Source organism: Setaria viridis, chromosome 9 (assembly GCF_005286985.2).
Source record: "Setaria viridis chromosome 9, Setaria_viridis_v4.0, whole genome shotgun sequence".
NCBI lineage: Eukaryota > Viridiplantae > Streptophyta > Magnoliopsida > Poales > Poaceae > Setaria > Setaria viridis.
The window spans coordinates 17,874,963-17,893,229 of NC_048271.2; the positions used below are offsets into that span (position 1 = coordinate 17,874,963).

General features: G+C 44.5%; 2 protein-coding genes across 2 annotated transcripts; both read right to left on the reverse strand.

Annotated features, from left to right (window-relative positions):
* LOC117838512 (uncharacterized) lies at positions 1-9,290 on the reverse strand. The gene is made up of 18 exons (XM_072290705.1): positions 8,846-9,290; positions 7,387-7,638; positions 7,075-7,143; positions 6,859-6,973; positions 6,670-6,775; positions 6,423-6,579; positions 6,253-6,348; positions 4,234-4,282; positions 3,661-3,926; positions 3,273-3,445; positions 2,443-2,563; positions 2,278-2,330; positions 2,063-2,192; positions 1,789-1,934; positions 1,206-1,394; positions 739-971; positions 441-583; positions 1-349 (listed from the first exon to the last, which is right to left on the reverse strand). Exons 1-18 carry the CDS (start codon positions 9,011-9,013, stop codon positions 287-289), a joined length of 2,529 nt encoding a protein of 842 aa, XP_072146806.1. The 5' UTR covers positions 9,014-9,290; the 3' UTR covers positions 1-286.
* Positions 9,291-14,978: 5,688 nt separating this feature from the next.
* Positions 14,979-17,407, reverse strand: LOC117838991 (uncharacterized). The gene has a single exon (XM_034719212.2). The coding sequence runs from the start codon at positions 17,259-17,261 to the stop codon at positions 15,324-15,326; it is 1,938 nt and encodes a 645-aa protein (XP_034575103.1). The 5' UTR covers positions 17,262-17,407; the 3' UTR covers positions 14,979-15,323.
* Between the last annotated feature and the right edge of the window lie 860 nt (positions 17,408-18,267).

Consider the following 18,267-nt stretch of genomic DNA (forward strand, 5'->3'; position numbering starts at 1 on the left):
TGGGAAAAAGATGCCCACGAGGCCTTGTGGCAAGTCCACACCAGAATTTAGCACAACTGCACAAGGCTCCGTCCCTTCACTCAAATAGTGAAGGGTTTGCATGCGCCTATCCTTTTTTTTTCCTTGATTTTAACACAAGTTTATTCGATAAGAGAAAGTTCAGTGACATGACAAGAGAGTTCGAAATCAAACAATATTAATTCTTCCACGTAGTCTCTCAGTTGGTCATACGGTTAAACCACTTGTCACGTCTAAAAACGTAGTCCCCCATTTTCATTCTTTTGCCCTAGTACCGGTAGATGAGATCGTTAAATGCCCCAGGATTCTTCGCATAGTGATCGATCTCAGCCTGCAGGGAAAAAATGGCAGAACGGTGAGATAATCCAAATATTTTAGTACAAAGAAGAACATCAACAAAAGAGATATTAAACAATGCTGACCTTCCGTATAGCTATAGCGGCCGTGACAAGTTTATCACCAATTAATTCGTGCAGAACCTTATCTGCAGCAAGCGATTGTACAGATTCCTGTAGGTTCTGCGGTAGCCTTTTGAGTTTGGAAGCGTAATCTGCAGGGTTTGATTCTGCAAACAACGCGAGCACCGAGCAGAACAGTTATCAGACCAAAGGTTCAAAAATGATTGTAAGGATTATTTCCAAATGCTACGGCCGAAACGCAAATTTTGGGAACTATGGCCAACAGGAAAAAAAAAGGTCAAGCAGTAAAAGATATTCATACCAATTGGTTCTGGCAACTTATGGCCTCTCCTTAGCCCATCAATGCCGGCAGCAACGATGGCAGCAAGACCCAAGTGCGGATTTGCGCATGCATCGAAGGATTTGATCTCAAAGTTGCTGACTAAATCAAGAGGCACACCAGGTGGGCATGCAGTTCTCAATGGAGCCTCCCTATTCTCTTTCCCCCAGCATAGATAAGCTCCACTCCATGTATTTGGCTGAATCCGGTCGTAGCTATAGACAAAAGATCAAGTGAACACCATTTTTAAATAGTGGCACATAACATACTGATTTGAAATGGTTGCATCGGTATCCTCGTATTTTGTTAGACAAATAGCAAATCAAGCCTTCTAAATATATGAATTGATATCTTGTAAATACCATGCAGCTTATGTGAGAAACAAACACTGCATCCAAATTTCAATTGTATTACAGGACATTCTCAGAAGCTTTAACAGAAGACATTACCTATTTGGGTGAGGAGCAGTAAATGCCAAGATTGATGAAAGATGATGATAAACTCCAGCAAGGAACTTTTCTCCAGTATTTGACATTCCATGGAAATTATCTGTACTTGACCCCATGAAAACATTCTGGTCGTTCTCCCACAAACTCAGATGCACATGAGAACCAGATCCAATATCATTCAAATCAGGCCTGGAAAGTGTTGAGGCAAAAGGAAGGATCAGTTACCAGATACACTAGTTTCAAATCAAATATAGCTCATTTCAGCTCCATTCAAGTACCAAAAGAGTTTCAACTCTCTATTGCCTGGCCCATCTGTTCACATATATTGCTTCTGGCACAAAACAATGTAAACAGATAAAACCATTCTTCAGAGCTGGTATATAAATCGTTTATGTTTAATGTACTGAATTGTTAGTTTATTTTCACTTGATAGTTTTTCACCTATGATCACATAATATTGAAGAAAGAGGAAGCTGGTCTCCATCATCTAACTACAATATGTTGAAACTTGAAATGGGAAGACCTATCTGCAGAGAGACAGAAAGAGATGGGAAACAATATCTATGTCTATCCAATAACTTACTTTGGAAGAAATGTTGCTAGCAGTCCATGCTTTCGAGCAACTGATTTAATAGTCTCACGGGCATATATCAGTTTGTCAGCCGCAAGAGTGCACAAGATATACTTTAAGGCTATCTCAAACTGGCCTTTTCCAGCTTCAGCATGCAACTGTTTTTTTTTTTGAGGGGAGCGGTAGAGGTAAAAGTAGAGGTAAAAGAAACAATCAATAAATATTTGCAAATGAACCAATCAGTTTGATATCAAATGTTGCACAGGAGAAAGGTAAAAGCAGTTACCTGCTCAACCACAATGTTTGAAGCTTTGAGAGAAGAATATATTTCTTGTAATATAGATGATGCGCCATCAAATGCTGAAGTTGAGCAGTAATTGGTATTATCATATGGAACCCATTGCTCAACTCCATCACTGCAAAGCTTTTCTATTAGGATCCCGTAAAGAATAAAAAGTTTCCTTGAAACATTTTCAATACGATATAGTCAGGGAAAGCTACCTTACTAATTTTCTGCGAAGAAAAAATTCATTTTCAAAACCTGCCTTCATTGTCTGAAAGGATAAATAACTAAGCATAAATAACAAAACAAATGCACTTTAGAATCTATGAGACCAAAACGGCCTTTGAAAATATACACAGGAGGAAGTGTGGATTTATTCTTACCACATTGAACTCATCTAACAGAACTTTTGTGACTTTCCTTAAGGCATTTCTAGGACAGTATTCCCAGGCTTCTCCGGGCCTTATGTGCATGTCAGCCATCACCATTTCCTCATGCATTGACCTTGCGGCAAGAGTAATCCATTAACATAATTAGAAGTGAATCTTCTAGATACAGTTTATATTAGCATAGTTAAGCCAATTTTAATAGATAATTAGATATACTATTTAAAAGCATAAAAATGATGTCTTAATGCATTCGACAAATTTATACCACCTAAACAAGTAAATAGAACACTCTTAGGTCTTAGCCATGATGTATCAATTGATTTTTAGAGTTCTAACACAATTTATATTTTTATTTCATAAGAATATAGTAGGAGATTACTAGTGAAGGAATGAGGCTACCACAATATTTTAAGAAATGACACCCCTTGTTCTTGGAGCAATTATCAATATAAATAACATAGAAACTTCAAACGTATAAAAATGAGAGAGACAAATCAGTAGAATGTAAATCAGCATATCATTGATGTGGAAACAAGACTAAGCACAAGACAAGAAAACAAATAAGAACGAAAACCAGTGTCACAATGGATGTATCAACTGAAAAAAGTACTGAAGAAGGAAAAGGAACTGGTCCTAGATCAATTGGTGGATAGTGTGGGTGTGCCCACCCTGCCACCCAGGTTCAAGTCCTCTTCGACACAAATTTGGGTGCCTTTTTCTTCATGTTTACAATTACAATGCCACCTTGTTCCTCCTAGATTGGTGGAGTTCATATGAAAAAAGTACTGAATACTGAAGAAAATGCTCAAAGCAATTGGAAATACCATGGGAGCCTCAGAAGTGTTGGCATATCTGGTACAAGTCTGATCTCGCCTACACCAGTAAGGTTAGTCCCATCTGCTGGGCCATCACAAAATGAAGTCATTCCCATTGCTGCAAAAGTCAGACCAACACCCTTATTCCTTGTAACCTCATAAAACCGTCCAGCTGGAACAACCTGAAAGCACAATTCTTTGAAAAGTGAATAAAACATGATGTTAACAATCGTGTATAACTGTATATAGAGCAGATGACAGTGCAAGACAAAAACTAACTAATAACCTTTTTTCATGAGGAAAAACTAACAGAAAACTTTTGATCCATGAACCTAGAGAAGTGATCAACACTTCACATCATGCTAATTATGGTAGTGGTCAGAAAATGTATGCTTACACGGCATCTATGTTGACCAGAAGCATCGCTCCAGATAATTCGGACGAAGAGAATGTCTTCCTCAACAGAAGACAATGACACACTGTCACCAGCTATGGCAGTTTCATGATTAATTGACCCATTGGCAACATTTAACTTATATAGATGCAATGCATTTCTTCTAAATATGTCCTCAACTGCTTCGATCGCTTCCTGAATGCTAAGGTCTCCGTCTTCACATGCGGCAGCTAGGACACGATAAACAACATCCCGCGACCTATTTGCACCTGTAAATCAGTGCATTATGAATTAACAAATGAAACATTAAACAAATATATTGAATAGATATCAAATATTTAGGTACGCCTGTCCATGGTTTTAAGTACAAGCCATAGCAATCATATCTATAAATCAAAATTTCATGAACCAAAAGTTTCCTTTCGAATCCATTGTTATTAGTCGAAAAGTATTTTTGTTCTATCCTAATGTAAGCTACCATTCGCAAACCTTGGTTTCTGAGAAGATGTTTAACATTTGTACTGATATGCAGAGCTCCTCAATCATCTTATGAACTAGTTAAGATGATGAATGTACCTAGATAATATGTCTCTGGAAAAGCATATCCATCTGTACTGAACATGACCTGAAAATGATTGTAAATTAGAAATACCAAGCAAAGTGTACCTTCAAAATTGGAAATGATTAGGTTGCTCGTATCTAAATGGCAATGGCACAGTCACATTCATCAGGATATTTCTAGAATGAATCAAAATGGAGTTATGTTACTAAGGTGGTATGATACTGAATATTACAGAAAAGGACTAACATCAGTAGATTAGATGTTGGTAGCACAAAGCAGGGGCGAAGCTCAATATAGTTTGTGGGGGTGCAAATGCACCCACGCCAAAAACAAAAGTAAGAGCTAACCATCTTGTTTTACCCCATATGCACCCCCCTAAGTCCAACTCTATGCACCCCCCAAGGCCACAGCCGTGTCAGCGTGTTCTCTGGTCTGTGAGCGAGGCAGCGTTCAGCTCAGCATGCATGATTGTGTACATATCAATTATCCATCAATCCTCCACATCTAGAGCTTTCCTATTCACTCCCTTTGCTCGTTTCCCACCCACGCTGAAGCCATCACGATACCTCCAGATGGGCCACTCGGCTGCTCAAATGTTGTTTGTTTTGGAAGTTCTAAACTACTAAATTATATTGTCTCTTTATCTTTTTCCAGTAAAAGCATCCAATTTTGCAAAATAATGTTTCATTGTATGACCACTGGTTTGGCAGGAGCCAAAAAATGGGTTGCTTATCTAGTGAGTAGTAGCTTTTGTTGATCTGTAGACTGTAGGGTTCCAGGTTCTTCTGTTGTAGTAAATACCGTGCAATATAGTGTTAGGCCGCATGTTATATGTTGAAAAAATAACTGCTGGTTTTAGATTCAATTTTTGGATTCTTGCGAAAAAGAATTGGAGAATTGTAACGGAATTATTTCACTTAAGAGAGAATAAATTTGAAGGGAGTATTTGAATTTATGTTATCGCTTTGACATTTGTATGTATTAATCTAATAATGATAGATAAATGGATGAAACCGTTAAGCTTAAGCCTAACAGCTAGTTTATAGTACAATAAAGTATGAGATGTCAGATGCTTTGTTCACCTAATGTCCAACATCTTCTATTCGTGATTTTTTATCTTCTCCTCTTCCTTTACATTAACAATGTCATTAGTGACTTTTGAATACTTTTAGTGCTATTTACTACCTCCATATCGAATTATTTGTCGCTGCTAGACTTTTAGTCACGATGTTTAACCATTCATCTTATTCAAAAAATTATGTAAGTACCATTTTATTTTGTGTGCGACTTATTTTATCATCAAAGGTACTTTAACAATAACTTATCTTTTCATATATTTACAATAAATTTTTGAATAAGATGGTATTGCGAAGAAAATTCAACAGCAACAAATATTCGATATGGAGAAAGTGCATTGGTATCACTGTACTAGTGGTAAAGTGGCGCACCCCCCTCAATTTTGCTCTAGCTTCGCCACTGGCACAAAGTAGGAACAAGATACTTCCAAACCTGTAATGTCTAAGATGGAAGCTCTACTAAGCAGCACTAAATTTCTATAGACAGCTCCAAGAATAGATATCCTGAAGAACCACTATTGGCAGGAACCAGTTGTGTACTAGTACTAGCAGTCAGAAGATATGATACTTCTAGGTATCTTAAAACGCTTCAGTTATATGTCTATAATCAAAGAGTTGCCACGTTCAAAAGCAGTTACAACTCAGAGTAACAAGGCCTGCCTATAACATGCTGGGGTCACTTCTGGGGAAAATAAGATGGCCCCGTATATCTAACTGGAGGTATCTACTTGAACTCTGGAACCTTTCTTGTTACTGCAGCATTTTCTGTGTTTATTATGCTTCATCGTGCTAGTCTAGAGAGAGTACACAGTAAAATACAAACAATAATATACATAGTGATGGGAGGATAAAACTCAGTTCCGTCTTTCAGCAATACTGGATCATGAGGTAAAATGTGGATTTATTTCAGCACTTGAACTTTTCTAGAAACTGTTATCCACAAGATGGACGCTTTACCTTCTTTATGGGAGCTAGCTCCAGAAGCTCTTTCAGTGATGATGTCATTCCTTGAACACTAAGTTTTGGAATCGCCAAGCCAAAATCAAGATAGACCTGATTTTGGTTTGTTTCAGATGGTTAGAATCCATGAAAACAAAATATATAAATATGATAAAATGACGATCTACCTGGGAGTAAACAGATGCAAGGTAAGAAGCTTCCTTTGAAAAGGGATAAGAAGCATGTAAAAGAACAAGTTGGCACTTAGCAAATCTTTTATCCTCAAGAACACCACGCAAATGTAGTGGGTTGCACTTTCGCAAGTCTAGGTCCTTGTCTCCAAAACTGAAAATTATATAGTAGTTTATTTATTTGAGATATTGAAACAACTCAAACATAACATTGCTTTCATACTAGGGGTAAAACTGTCGTCACCCTGTGTGAATCTGCACTGGTAGGTTAAACGACACAGCAATTTCAAGACTGCAGACAAATAGATAGTCAATCAGGTTCTTGTTTGTAATCCGAATTGGCCTAGGACCTGAAAAAATATGGAGGAATGTAATTGTAAAATTTGAGCTTGTTTTAGGCGTTTTATTTCCATGACAACAAAAAAGTGCTTACCTGTTAGCTCCTTTCGAAGACCATCCTCTGCATCAGTCTTGCTAACATTGGGATTGATCTCTAAGCCACTTCTATATGCAGCTATGCTTTTCAATGCAACAATTTGGTTACACACTGTGAGCAATAAGTTAAGGATATTCATAAATCAAAAGGAACTAAAGGAAAATAATCCAATTAATCTGAAAAGGTATCAGCCTATCAGGAATCTGAAGGATATGACTTAAGCTTAGTTACATAGCTTTCAATGAATGAGTCCAGTGTCCAGCTTGATCCACTGAATGACTCCTGAAAATGGTAATTGCGCAAATTGACCAAACATTGCTCATTAAAAAGTAACCAAACCGGTAGCAGATCTTATATTTCAGGATCAAAATGTCATCTAGGTCACTAGTTCTGTAACGAATGGTTGTGCTATTTTGTTAAAGTAAATTCTTCCCAAGCAAATTGCCATTTAGTATAAAAAAACATATGAATAGAAAGAAACGAAGTAACACCTTGTTGAGAGAGAAACAAGAGAAATACACTCACGTCGTTGATGATTGTTTCTGCTAGCCTTTCTGTTCTCAGAACTCTGCTAACTATAGGAGCAAATGCCTTGTGGGACTCCAAATCTAGCATTTTGTCAAATGGTATGCCATCATCTATAAGGATGGCAGATATGTTGGCAGCTTGGAAGCATTTCGAGGCAATCGATTTCAATCCTTCAGCTTTCCTGAACTCCTCTACCTTCTCAAGTGAGGCTTCGCAGTTGTACAATGCAGCAATGTCCCTAAGGCTTCTCTGCATTTCATGAGGTTCCAAGGATGTAATGAGCTCTGAAAGTGCACTCTTAGGTGCCTTGTAACAAGAAGTCAACAAATACAGAGTACATCCACGCGCCACCTGCCCTGAATTAGATTCCCCCACGCTCGATAGAAAGAAAAGTCTAATAAAAACACGTTACAAAGTGCTACAGTAGTCCCATGGCAAGGACAAAGACAATTGGGGCAGAGAACCAGGGACAAAAGTGGCTGAGAAAATGCCCCACATCACATGAGTCCACGGACACTTGGCTGGGCATTCCAGGCCAGCACCAAGAAGTTTGCTAAAGAGACCAAGCAGCTCGTCAAGCGCCTAGCAAGCAATACTGTAATAGTACCGTAGCAGCAACAGCACACCGTTCCGGTTCCCAAGTACGCAGCCATCACTCCGCAACCCATGCCATGACCATGATCATCCATCACTCACAAGTCACAAGGGTAAAGAGAGTAGAGACCGGGGAAAGGCCTACTCCTACACTGCTACCACGACACCACGTCCCAGTGTCCCACTGCGAAACGGCAAGGCAGACCATAAAAGCTGCTGCCATCTGCATGGCGCTGCTGAAAGCGACGAGTTCAGCATATTGTGCTAAAATCGACTGCCAGTGGTAAATTTTTTTTTTGAAAGATTCCAGTAGTAAATTTGCATACCTGTATCTGTGCCCTGAAACAGCACGCCTACCGTCCTACCCTCCCATACAACCTCTCCCTCCGTCCCAAACTACTCCTTCCATCCCAAATTGTATCCCAAATTGTAGATCGTTTTATCTTTTATAAATTTATAGATGTTTGTATAATTTGAAATGGAGGGAGTAGATTAATAGAAGCATTTCTCAGTTAGCATTAGTATGAACAAACGCATCCAAATCATGACTGCTCGACACCTTTCCGAATCATTTTTGGAGTCGATCCAAAGTACTAGTGACATTCAGGAGAGATTTCAGAAACTGCCAGAACTAATAAAATCTGCTAGCAACGAACACCGTAACAGACACAATCTAGCACGGTAGCCCAGCCTACAGGCTCCCATTAATGCCACGATTTCGAATATGCTGCTACCGGGTACCATCAGTACGGAGGTAGTAGCGAGCTGCAAGAGCGTGGGGAGCGGCCAAAGCAGAGGACCGGAGAGCGGCCGGGAGGAGTCCCGGCGGCGGTCGCGGGAAGCGATGGGCGCGGAGGCGTACCTTGAAGGAGAGGGAGTGGGGCGCGAGCGCGAGCGCGTCGCCGTCGGCCTCGCAGAAGCAGCGGGCGAAGGGGAACGCGGAGCCGAGCTCCACCAGGTTGTGCGCGTGCGCGTCCACCGCCGCCACCTCCTCCGTCGCGCGCCGCAGCGCCGCGTACCTAGCCTCCATCTCTCTCCCTCCCCTCCTCAGTCCCGCGGTCTCCGCCGCTTCTCTTGCTCAAAAGGATCTTCGCAGGCAGCGCGGCGGAGACAGCCTCGTTTGACCGAAGCGGTGGCTGCGTCTGGGGATGGAGGTGAGCGCGGCACGGGGCGCCGAGTTTTTATATAGGCGGTGGCGCAGGAACGGGACGGGGGTGGAGTGGAGGACTGGAGGAGGCGGAGAGCACGGGGCCGCGCGCGCGCGCACGCCCCCAACTACCGCTGCGCTGACTCCCCGCTGCGGCTGCGCCTGCGGCTGCTCGGCCGGCGCCTGGTGCTAGTGCGAGCGGTGGGAGCGACTGGGTACTGGAGAGTGGAGAGTGGGGTAGCGGGGCCGGGCCGGCGCGGTGACGGGCACTGTGTGGCTGACATGTGGGCCAGCGCGCCGGAGTTGAGGAAACGGTGCCGGGAAGGAGGCGGACAGATTTTACTGATCTGCTCCCACAAACGAAGATGATCTCACGAGTGACGCAATCTTAGGCCCGTTTGGATCCGATTATGGATCCTGAAAATCTAGATTCTGGATGGATTTTCAAAATTTGGATTCTGGACAAAATCTGAATGAACTTAGATTTCAAAATCTGATTCCAAAATCAACCCTTGAGGAATTTTGGAATTCACATAATCCAAAATCTAGATTCTGAAATTTGAGCTGGAATCTAACCTGTTTGGAGGAGCTTCGGATTTTGGATTTTGGCCCGTTTGGATCCAATTATGGATTCTGAAAATCTAGATTTTGGATGGATTTTCAAAATCTGGATTTAGGACAAAATTTGGATGGACTTGTTTGAATTCCTAGATTTCAAAATCTGATTCCAAAATCAACCCTTGAGGACCTTTTGGAATTCACAGAATTCAAAATTTAGATTCTAAAATTTGAGCTAGAATAGAATCTAACCTGTTTGGAGGAGCTCCCGATTCTGAATTTTGGATTATGAAAATCCAACCTGGTCCAAACGGGCCCTTAGGCTAATTGGCTGGAGAAGCCACGGTCAACAGCTTATCCAGATTTTTTTTTTTTTGGGTGAGGGCAACAGCTTATCAGGATTTGACGTTCTTGAGTACTAGTAGAGGTACCGCTAGTACTACCACAGATTTGGAAAGCTGGAATCAGTCCGAACAAGCTCACCGAGATGGTGTTCACAAATCACACACGCTGCAACGAGCTCGGCCTGGTCTCCAACGAAAAGGAAATGGAAAAGAAACATAAAACTTCGCTTCAGGGTAATGCCAAGTTTAGTCTAGGCCGCCGGCCATCGGATCATCCACGTTGTGCTCCAAACACCTATCTTAGTTCGGAGCTGACACCGACTGTTAGAGTGTATTTGGTAGTATCTACGTTGTGCTCCAAACACCTATCTTAATTCGGAGCTGACACCGACTGTTAGAGTGTATTTGGGGGGTGTGTGTGTATATATATATATATGTATGTATGTATGTATGTATGTATGTATGTATGTATGTATGTATGTATGTATGTATGTATGTATCGTAGATTGCCATATGTATCCGGAAAAATCTTACTTGTACTCAATATATAGCTCAATGCAATCCAATCCAATCCATTATATTATACACACCACGTACCACCCTCAAGGCCTGTCTCAGTCTAATCTCAACACCTATGCACGCAAGGACCGCATGCAAGGTGCTGAGGGATTGGCACGGACGGCGCTCTAATAAAGCCCATATTCAAGACCACCCGGGCGGCGAGTTGTTCGCGCGTCGCGGTCCGCAACTCCGCGTTTGCACAAATGTCCGGGCTGATGGATATGCCGTGCCAGATATCGCTACGGGGAGGACTGATATATTGGTAATGGGGATGTACTCGGGCAGATCGACCACAACTCCACGAGACGAGACCACAAGCTGGCAGCCCGCTTCTTCGTTCAACAGCTAATAATTGAGCGATGAACAGTCGGAGACGGCGAGCGAACGAACGGGTACACGGCGTGGGTCGACTAAACTTGGCACTACAACCACCTCTGATCAGTTCTTTTCTTTCCAGTTGTTCAGCAACAAGCATGTGTACGTGGCCAGCAGAGGCGCACTTGATCGGCAGCCAAATATAGTTTGGTAGTATTATGGAAACACTTTGGCTCCTCGTGACAAATGACAAGTCGAACGGCCGATCGACGCCGGTGGGGCGAAAGCGGGGAAAATAATAGAGGCCATTTCCATCTTACAGCATGCCATGACACATGCACGCCGCTTTTTTTTTTTGGCTGGTGTGGTGCGCGCCTTGTTGGATCTCTCCGATTTTTGCCGATGGGTCTCGAGCGGCAGTGATGATGGAGGCCCGCGATCGCCACGGGCCGGGGCCGCCCTTTTGAGGTCCTCCCACCCGGGTCCGGGCAAAGCAGTTATCAGTTGATGCTCGATGGCTCGATGCTGTTGAGCAAGTCTTGCGCGTGTCTTCTGCTGAGCTCGTCGTTCGCGCAGGAGCGGGTCTAGCTGCGCCACGCACGGGCTGCTCGTTCCTAGTCCTTTAAACTCAGCAATGTACATCGGCAGTCAGTTTCGTAGCCCGACGTATTATGATAGGAGCAAGCCCATTGACACAATGTCTCATCTCATCCGATCCAGGAGTGTGCAAGGACAAGGCCAGATCGACGTCGAGTTCACTGGAACAAGTGACGTTTTCACCGGGCACACTTGGGCAGTAGCCCACATGAAGTTTCAAGACCTTCGTTCTGAGATCGGCCTCAACAACATCAAGTAAGCGCAGCAAGTTTTACAGGGTGTTAGTTGAACAGGTATCGTGCGCATTCATTTCCTTTTTCTTAGCTGCGTTTAATTCCGGGACTAAAGTTAGTCCGCTAAAAATTAGCCTCCGATCATCCAAACAAAGGACCTAAAGGTGGATTGAAAATTAGCTACCCCACCTCACTAATTTTAGTTCACTAATGATGCGAATTTCAGACTACGAATGCCAAAAGATCAAAATCGCGTCCGACCAAAGAACGAGCAGCACAGAAATGTATTGCAACGGACCCCACTACATTAAAGGTATGATGGACTTTGATCAATACATAGGGCTAATTAGCCCTAGCTCCAAATAGGATGGAGCTAATTTTATCCGGCTAAAGTTTAGATGTTGTTGACGTTAAATTTTGACACGTATGGAATCAGCGTCAAATAGGGGAAAGGATTAGACGATGCAGCAAGTTGAAAAAGTCACGATTGGTGCTACAGTTGGAGATCGGCCGATTGGCGCTGCAGTGTTTTGGCGGACGGAGTTGGTAGGAATTAGCCGATTAAGAGGCTGGAGCAATTGGGCTAATATGGGCTTAAAGTGAGTCGCAAAAGAGAAGATGAGGGGGGATTGGCCCGCAGGAGTGCAACAACCAACTCCGATACGAGTTGTACTTGTAAATATTTATTTTCGTTTAAAATTAGAGATAGATCCTAGTCGGTTAAGAAGTTGGTTGTAACAGGCTATAAATAGCCACCTTTAAAGATCTGTAAACAACACATCAAATCAATACAACAATCTACTATTTCTTCGCACTTTACTTTCAAGTCGGTGACTTCGTCAATACTTTTCTTCTTTCACGAGTTCATACGGGTTGGCAGGACTGCATCGACACGATCTCCGGCCGATTCTGTAAGTTCCGTTTATCGAGTAACATCTAAGCTTTAACTTCGGGCGCGTCGCTATCGTTTCGTTTAGATTTATTCACCAATTATCGATATTTACTAGAATTCTAGGTTTTACCTGTTGTTCTAGTTTTATCACCAGTTACCCAGCTTGAGATTAGAACTTTCGGCTTATTTATCGTTATTTTCATCTATTAATTTTGCGTAGCCGATTAGATCTATTTCAAGTATTGCTCCTGTAGCGTTATTTAGATTACTCCAGTAGTTTTCTTCATAACCGCTGCCTAGTTGTCGGCTGTACCATAGCCGATTACCTTTTTATAGTAAATCGGCCGATTCGCTGATACGCTTCTTCGAGATCGGAACCTTAGCCGATCGCAACTCCTGGAATTTGACACGTTTTCTCCTTACCAATCAACAGGTCAGATTGGCTGGCACGCCGCGCGAACCGCACTAGGGCGATTACCCGAACAGGAGCTAAGCAGATTCTCCCGGGTCGTGTGTCCGACGCTGAGAGTCAATCGGCTGACTTTTAGCGCCAACAGATGTCTAAACAGATATCTAAACTTTAGCTGGCTAGAATTAGCCCGATCTTATTTGGATATCGGACTAATTTTTAGCCCACTACTGATCAAAGTCCATTCTACCATTGATGGAACCTGCTGCTACGCCTCGTTCTTTAGTGGATGGTATTTTAGCATCTACGGTCTGAAATTAGCCTTCATTAGCTAAGTTTAGAGGGCTAATAGACTAAAGTATAGTCGGAAGGTTGGCTAATTTTGAGCTCACATTTAGCCCTACTATTTGGATCATCATGTGCTAATTTTTATTTGACTAAAATTTAACCTCTAGATCAAATGGGCCCTTCGTCTATCCAAACGGGCCATTAGTTGAGTGCAAAGCCATTTCTAACGGTCGCGTGCATCTTCAGTTCAACGCGGGCGTCGTTTGCGCCTTGCACAGGGTGTTCGTTCATGGCGTAAGCCCAGGAGGCCATAAAGCCCACGATCTGTACACATGATCCTTTAAATTCAGCAATACAAGGTCAGAAAACGTTGCCGCTTCACCGCACCAAACCAGATATTCCTCGTATTTGCGTGCATTCACAGCTCAGATTTGAACCCAATGTACGCGAGCACGACGGACACCTGGTGTTGGGCTGCGAATTTGCGATGGGGCAGCGTCCTGCGACTTGTATCCCTGAATTGAAAGGACTGTACATTCAGGCTGTGGCCTGTGTGGCCTCCTACACTCGCACCACGAACAAATTTCCACAACTACGAGTCCACTCCGTACGACCCATTTCCCACGCGATCGACGCACGCGGCGAGCTGAAGACCACCGAAAGACGTAGCCACGCGCTTGAGAGCTATGACTAAACATAGGGCTAAAGCCAAAAAAAAAAGAAAGAAAAGAAAAGGCGAAACGAATGCTCACAGGACTTGTTCAACATCCGTGCCATATGAAGCGCTCATACCCATCCCGCTCGCCCATGCTGCATCATCATCACAGGCCCAAAACCACAAACACAAAATCAAGGGGCAGTGACTTACTTCTGAAAGGAGCAATGCAAATGCAGGGTTTTGGCATGGAAGGGGATGTGAAGTATGCCAACCTTACTGTCAATCTGTCATGTTGCTAAAATTTCTGATGAACATGCAACGAGTGTGTGCAGCTACACAGATTGGTTTTCAACAGAAACGGCATATACTTAGGAGGGCATATACTTAGGAGGTGTTTGGATACACCCCACTAAAGTTTAGCACATGTCACATCGGATGTTTGGATGCTAATTAGAAGTATTAAACATAAGCTAATTACAAAACTAATTGCACAGATGGAGTCTAATTCGTGAGATGAATCTATTAAGCCTAATTAGTCCATGATTTGACAATGTGATGCTACGGTAACCATTTGCTAATGATGGATTAATTAGGCTTAATAGATTCTTCTCGCGAATTAGCATAGGGTTCTGCAATTAGTTTTATAATTAGCTCATGTTTAGTCCTGCTAATTAGCATCCGAACATCCGATGTGACACTGCTAAAGTTTAGCACCTAGTATCCAAACACCCCCTTATTAAGACCCAGAAGTGGATATGACCACTCCATTACTGACTACTGCAGCTCAAGGCTTAAGTATCCCATTAATACAACAGACTGGACAGCATAAGTTTCTACTTTCCAGCTCAGGGAAGAAAGGTTTCCTGGTTTTCAGCACACTCAAGAAATGCATACAAATTCAATCACCTAAAATGGAATGGTAAGGAATACATGAACTTAATTGGTCTTAGTCACATTATCTAAAAAGAACTGGTGTTAATCCTCACATGGCTCTTGAGTAACTGATATTCGCGTTACATTGATTGAACTTGATTTATGTAGAAGACAACAAATGCCAAAACACATAACATTTAGAGAATGGAAAGTAACATGATCGTGATGACAAAACACAGCTGCAACAAGGTATCATCAACTAGTTGTTTCAGCACAAGTCCAACTCATTAACTCAACAGACTAGCGGAATCGGGACACACAAAATCAGCAATAGAGGTATAAAAATGCTGATACCGGCTGCCTAACTACAACAAGGCACAGGTGCGAGTCACCAACGACAATGTTGGAAATATTCTGTAAAGCATAATATTTCAGAATATCAGCTCACCTTAGTCCACCAGATGTTCAGGAGGAAGCTGGGCATGTATTCACGCCATCCTTGCAATCGCGTGTAAGGTCGTTGAATGTCTCCAGATGCCTCTTGCCCCTCAGAAACACCTCAGTGTCAACTGCAACCCTCATGTACCCATCAAACTCCACCGGTTTACCGTTGCTCAGCTCCTTAGTTTCAGTAAACCACTCACTATTCTCATCCCACAAGTCCTTGAAATCATCCAGGAAGCGTGTCTTATACTTTTCCTTAAGTGGGTCAAAGAACGATTTGTCAGGCTCATCGGTAGCGATGTACAAATACCGGCCAGCACCAACTTTGTCATTAAGTGTCATAAGCAGACTGTCCGGAGAGGTATCTCTATCAAGGTTTGGCCATAGTTGTGTGTTCTGTGCTTTCTCCCCTCTCACAACATGGACTGAATCAAAGTCCCAGTTCATCCGCGAGGAAATGGCAGATACGATCTCCATCAAGCGTCGGGACTTCCACAGGAAATGCCATGGGCGCTTGATCACTCCCTCAGTCTCACCCTCACACACACGTGACCAGTAGTTATCCGGCTCAACATTCCCAAACTTCCTCATGATCAGTGTGTCCTTCACATCACGGAGTTTCATCGGGGTCATCCTGATGTCTTCTGTGTAGAAGTTCTTCAGCCTATCTTTCTTCTGCCACTTCCCCCAATCTTGCCAGAACTGACTCTGATCGATCACTGATGCTGATTCCTTTAAGTGCTCAAAATCAAAGTAGAGCCTAAAATCTTTCTCTTCATCCTTGCCACTTGAAGTATACCGTGCATTGAGGCAGACATTGAGGTCCATTACAAGTGTCCGGTTCAAGAACTGCGCCTCACCAAGAGCACACAAGAACCCCCAAATGAAGTGGTTCATGCTCTTGCACCTCTCGCCGCCACCCATGTAAATGAGGTACCTTCCGCGGCTGAATTCGGACTCAGAGGCAACCACTGGCAAGCTATCATTGACAGCCTCACCAACAACAAACACCGGCTCGGCCACAGCCCCGGCAGCCTCATTGTTGGCAGCATTCTCGTCCAGCCTAACCTGTGTCTTGGCCGGCACAAAGTCGGTCACTGGTGCCTCACGCTTTCCCTTCTTCCCCTTCTTTCCCTTGCGCTTGCCACTGCGCTTGGCACCTACACCCGAGTGGTATTCGCCCACGCTGTCGACGACGAGGGTGCAGGTGTTGACGTCGCGGGTGAGCGCGAAGCGGCGGTAGTCCTTGTAGTACGTGGTCCGGCCGGTGCCGATGGCGTCGGCGGCGGGGCGGAAGCGCCAGGCGAGGTCGCACTCCATGGGGCTCCCCGGCACCGCCACGGGACGGCCGAAGCGGTAGAAGTGGAGGTCGGGGAACCGCTCGATGGCTGTGCGCATGAGCAGGTTGAAGAGGTCCCTGTCCCCCGTGCAGTCCACGGGCGCCTCCGTGTCGCAGGAAACCGCCTCCGCGACGGGATTCTCCTCCTCCGCCGTCGCCGCCGCAGCACCGTCGCCCGTGCCGACGTCAGTGTCGACGGTGACGGCCCGCTCGGCCTCGGGCTCCGTCCTCGTGGCATCGGGCTCCGCCTTCTCGGCCTCGGACGCGACATCGGAGAGCTTGATGAACGGCACGGCCTCCTTGATTTCAGCTTCGACGCCGGCCTCGGCGGCGGCTCCGGAGGAGGAGGCGTTGAAATCCTCCCCAGTGCGGAGCACGGAGTCGTCGGTGAGCAAGGTGGAGGTGGAGGTGGAGGAGGTGAGGAAGTCGGTGAGCTGGTGCGAGGACGGGTGGAGGAGCGGGTCGTCGGGGCTGTGGACCGCCGCGAGGAGCGTGAAGGCGAGCACGGCCGCCACGAAGAGCGCGAAGAGGAGGTTGCCCCCCGACCGCAGCGCGGCGCGCAGGTCGAGCGACCCGCCGCGCCACCGCGGCCCCGACAGCCCCGCCGCCCGCCCCAGCATTTTAGCGCGGATCTGGGCTCGGATTGGGAGTGGAGTGGGAATGGGAGTGAGGAGGGGAAGGGGATCTGGCTGGAGATGGGGGGCGGAGCGCCGACAAGGCGGCAGGACGCGAGCGAGGAGGGGGCCCTGGAGTGGAGGTTACTCCTCAGTTTCTTTTACTGGGGACGCGGCCGGCGGTAGCTTAACGGAGTTGCAAGTTTGCAACGTGCATTCTTGCAAGATGTGTGTCGGCCGGCCGGCCTGTTGACTGTGTTGTAGTGGGCTGCTGACCTGGGACCGGGCCTGTTCTTCGGGGTCCGCGAGCTGCGTTAGGCCTGCCTGGATCGTCTTCTTTGGGAAGCCGTCGAAGTGGGTTGCATTCATGTCACCCCGAGAAGAGAGGAGGTGGGCTGCAGACAGCAGACGGGCCGGCAGCCATCCATACCCTCCCTCCACCGTCTAGTTCTAGCGGAGAAATTGACTATTTCTACATAAGAAAAGTCGTGTGCAATGAAAAATGCAAACACGATTTGGGGAGGGTTTTTTTTCATGGAATCAAGGAAGAATTATCTACTCCATCCAACCGGGCAACCCATATGCAAAATAGAAAAGAGCAATCTGAATTTTGAATTTTTACTCCATTTTCAAAATTTTTGGATTTGGTAATGAAGTTATATGGAAATCCAATTGTTGGGGCTGGCTTGGTTAACATTGCCCTCCATTGCCTACCGGCTCCGACGCTGTTACAGTACTCCGCCAGTGCCGCTAATCTCATTGGAGCTTCACGCACCCGCCACCATCCCTGCCCGCCATTATCCGTTGCAGACCAGACACATAAATTTGAACAACTGCTTCAAGATACTACTCGTTTTCGTAACTATCTAATTTCAAAATATATCTTTCAAAAACAAAATTGAAACATATTTTATATACAGTAAACATGTGCACAATTCTGTAATTCTTGCATTTCTACTTTGCATTGTCATTTCTACTTTTTTTAGTGTTTGTTTATTATGTTTGCAATGTG

Excerpts from the sequence above, each read along its gene's own strand:
- LOC117838512 (XM_072290705.1), bottom strand. The coding sequence starts at position 9,013 with ATGGAGGCTAGGTACGCGGCGCTGCGGCGCGCGACGGAGGAGGTGGCG. Across the intron at positions 6,580-6,669 it reads CCAGTGCAGATTCACACAGG|TTTTGGAGACAAGGACCTAG; the intron begins GTGACGACAGTT and ends TATAATTTTCAG. Across the intron at positions 3,927-4,233 it reads TCCAGAGACATATTATCTAG|GTGCAAATAGGTCGCGGGAT; the intron begins GTACATTCATCA and ends ACTGATTTACAG.
- LOC117838991 (XM_034719212.2), bottom strand. The coding sequence starts at position 17,261 with ATGCTGGGGCGGGCGGCGGGGCTGTCGGGGCCGCGGTGGCGCGGCGGG.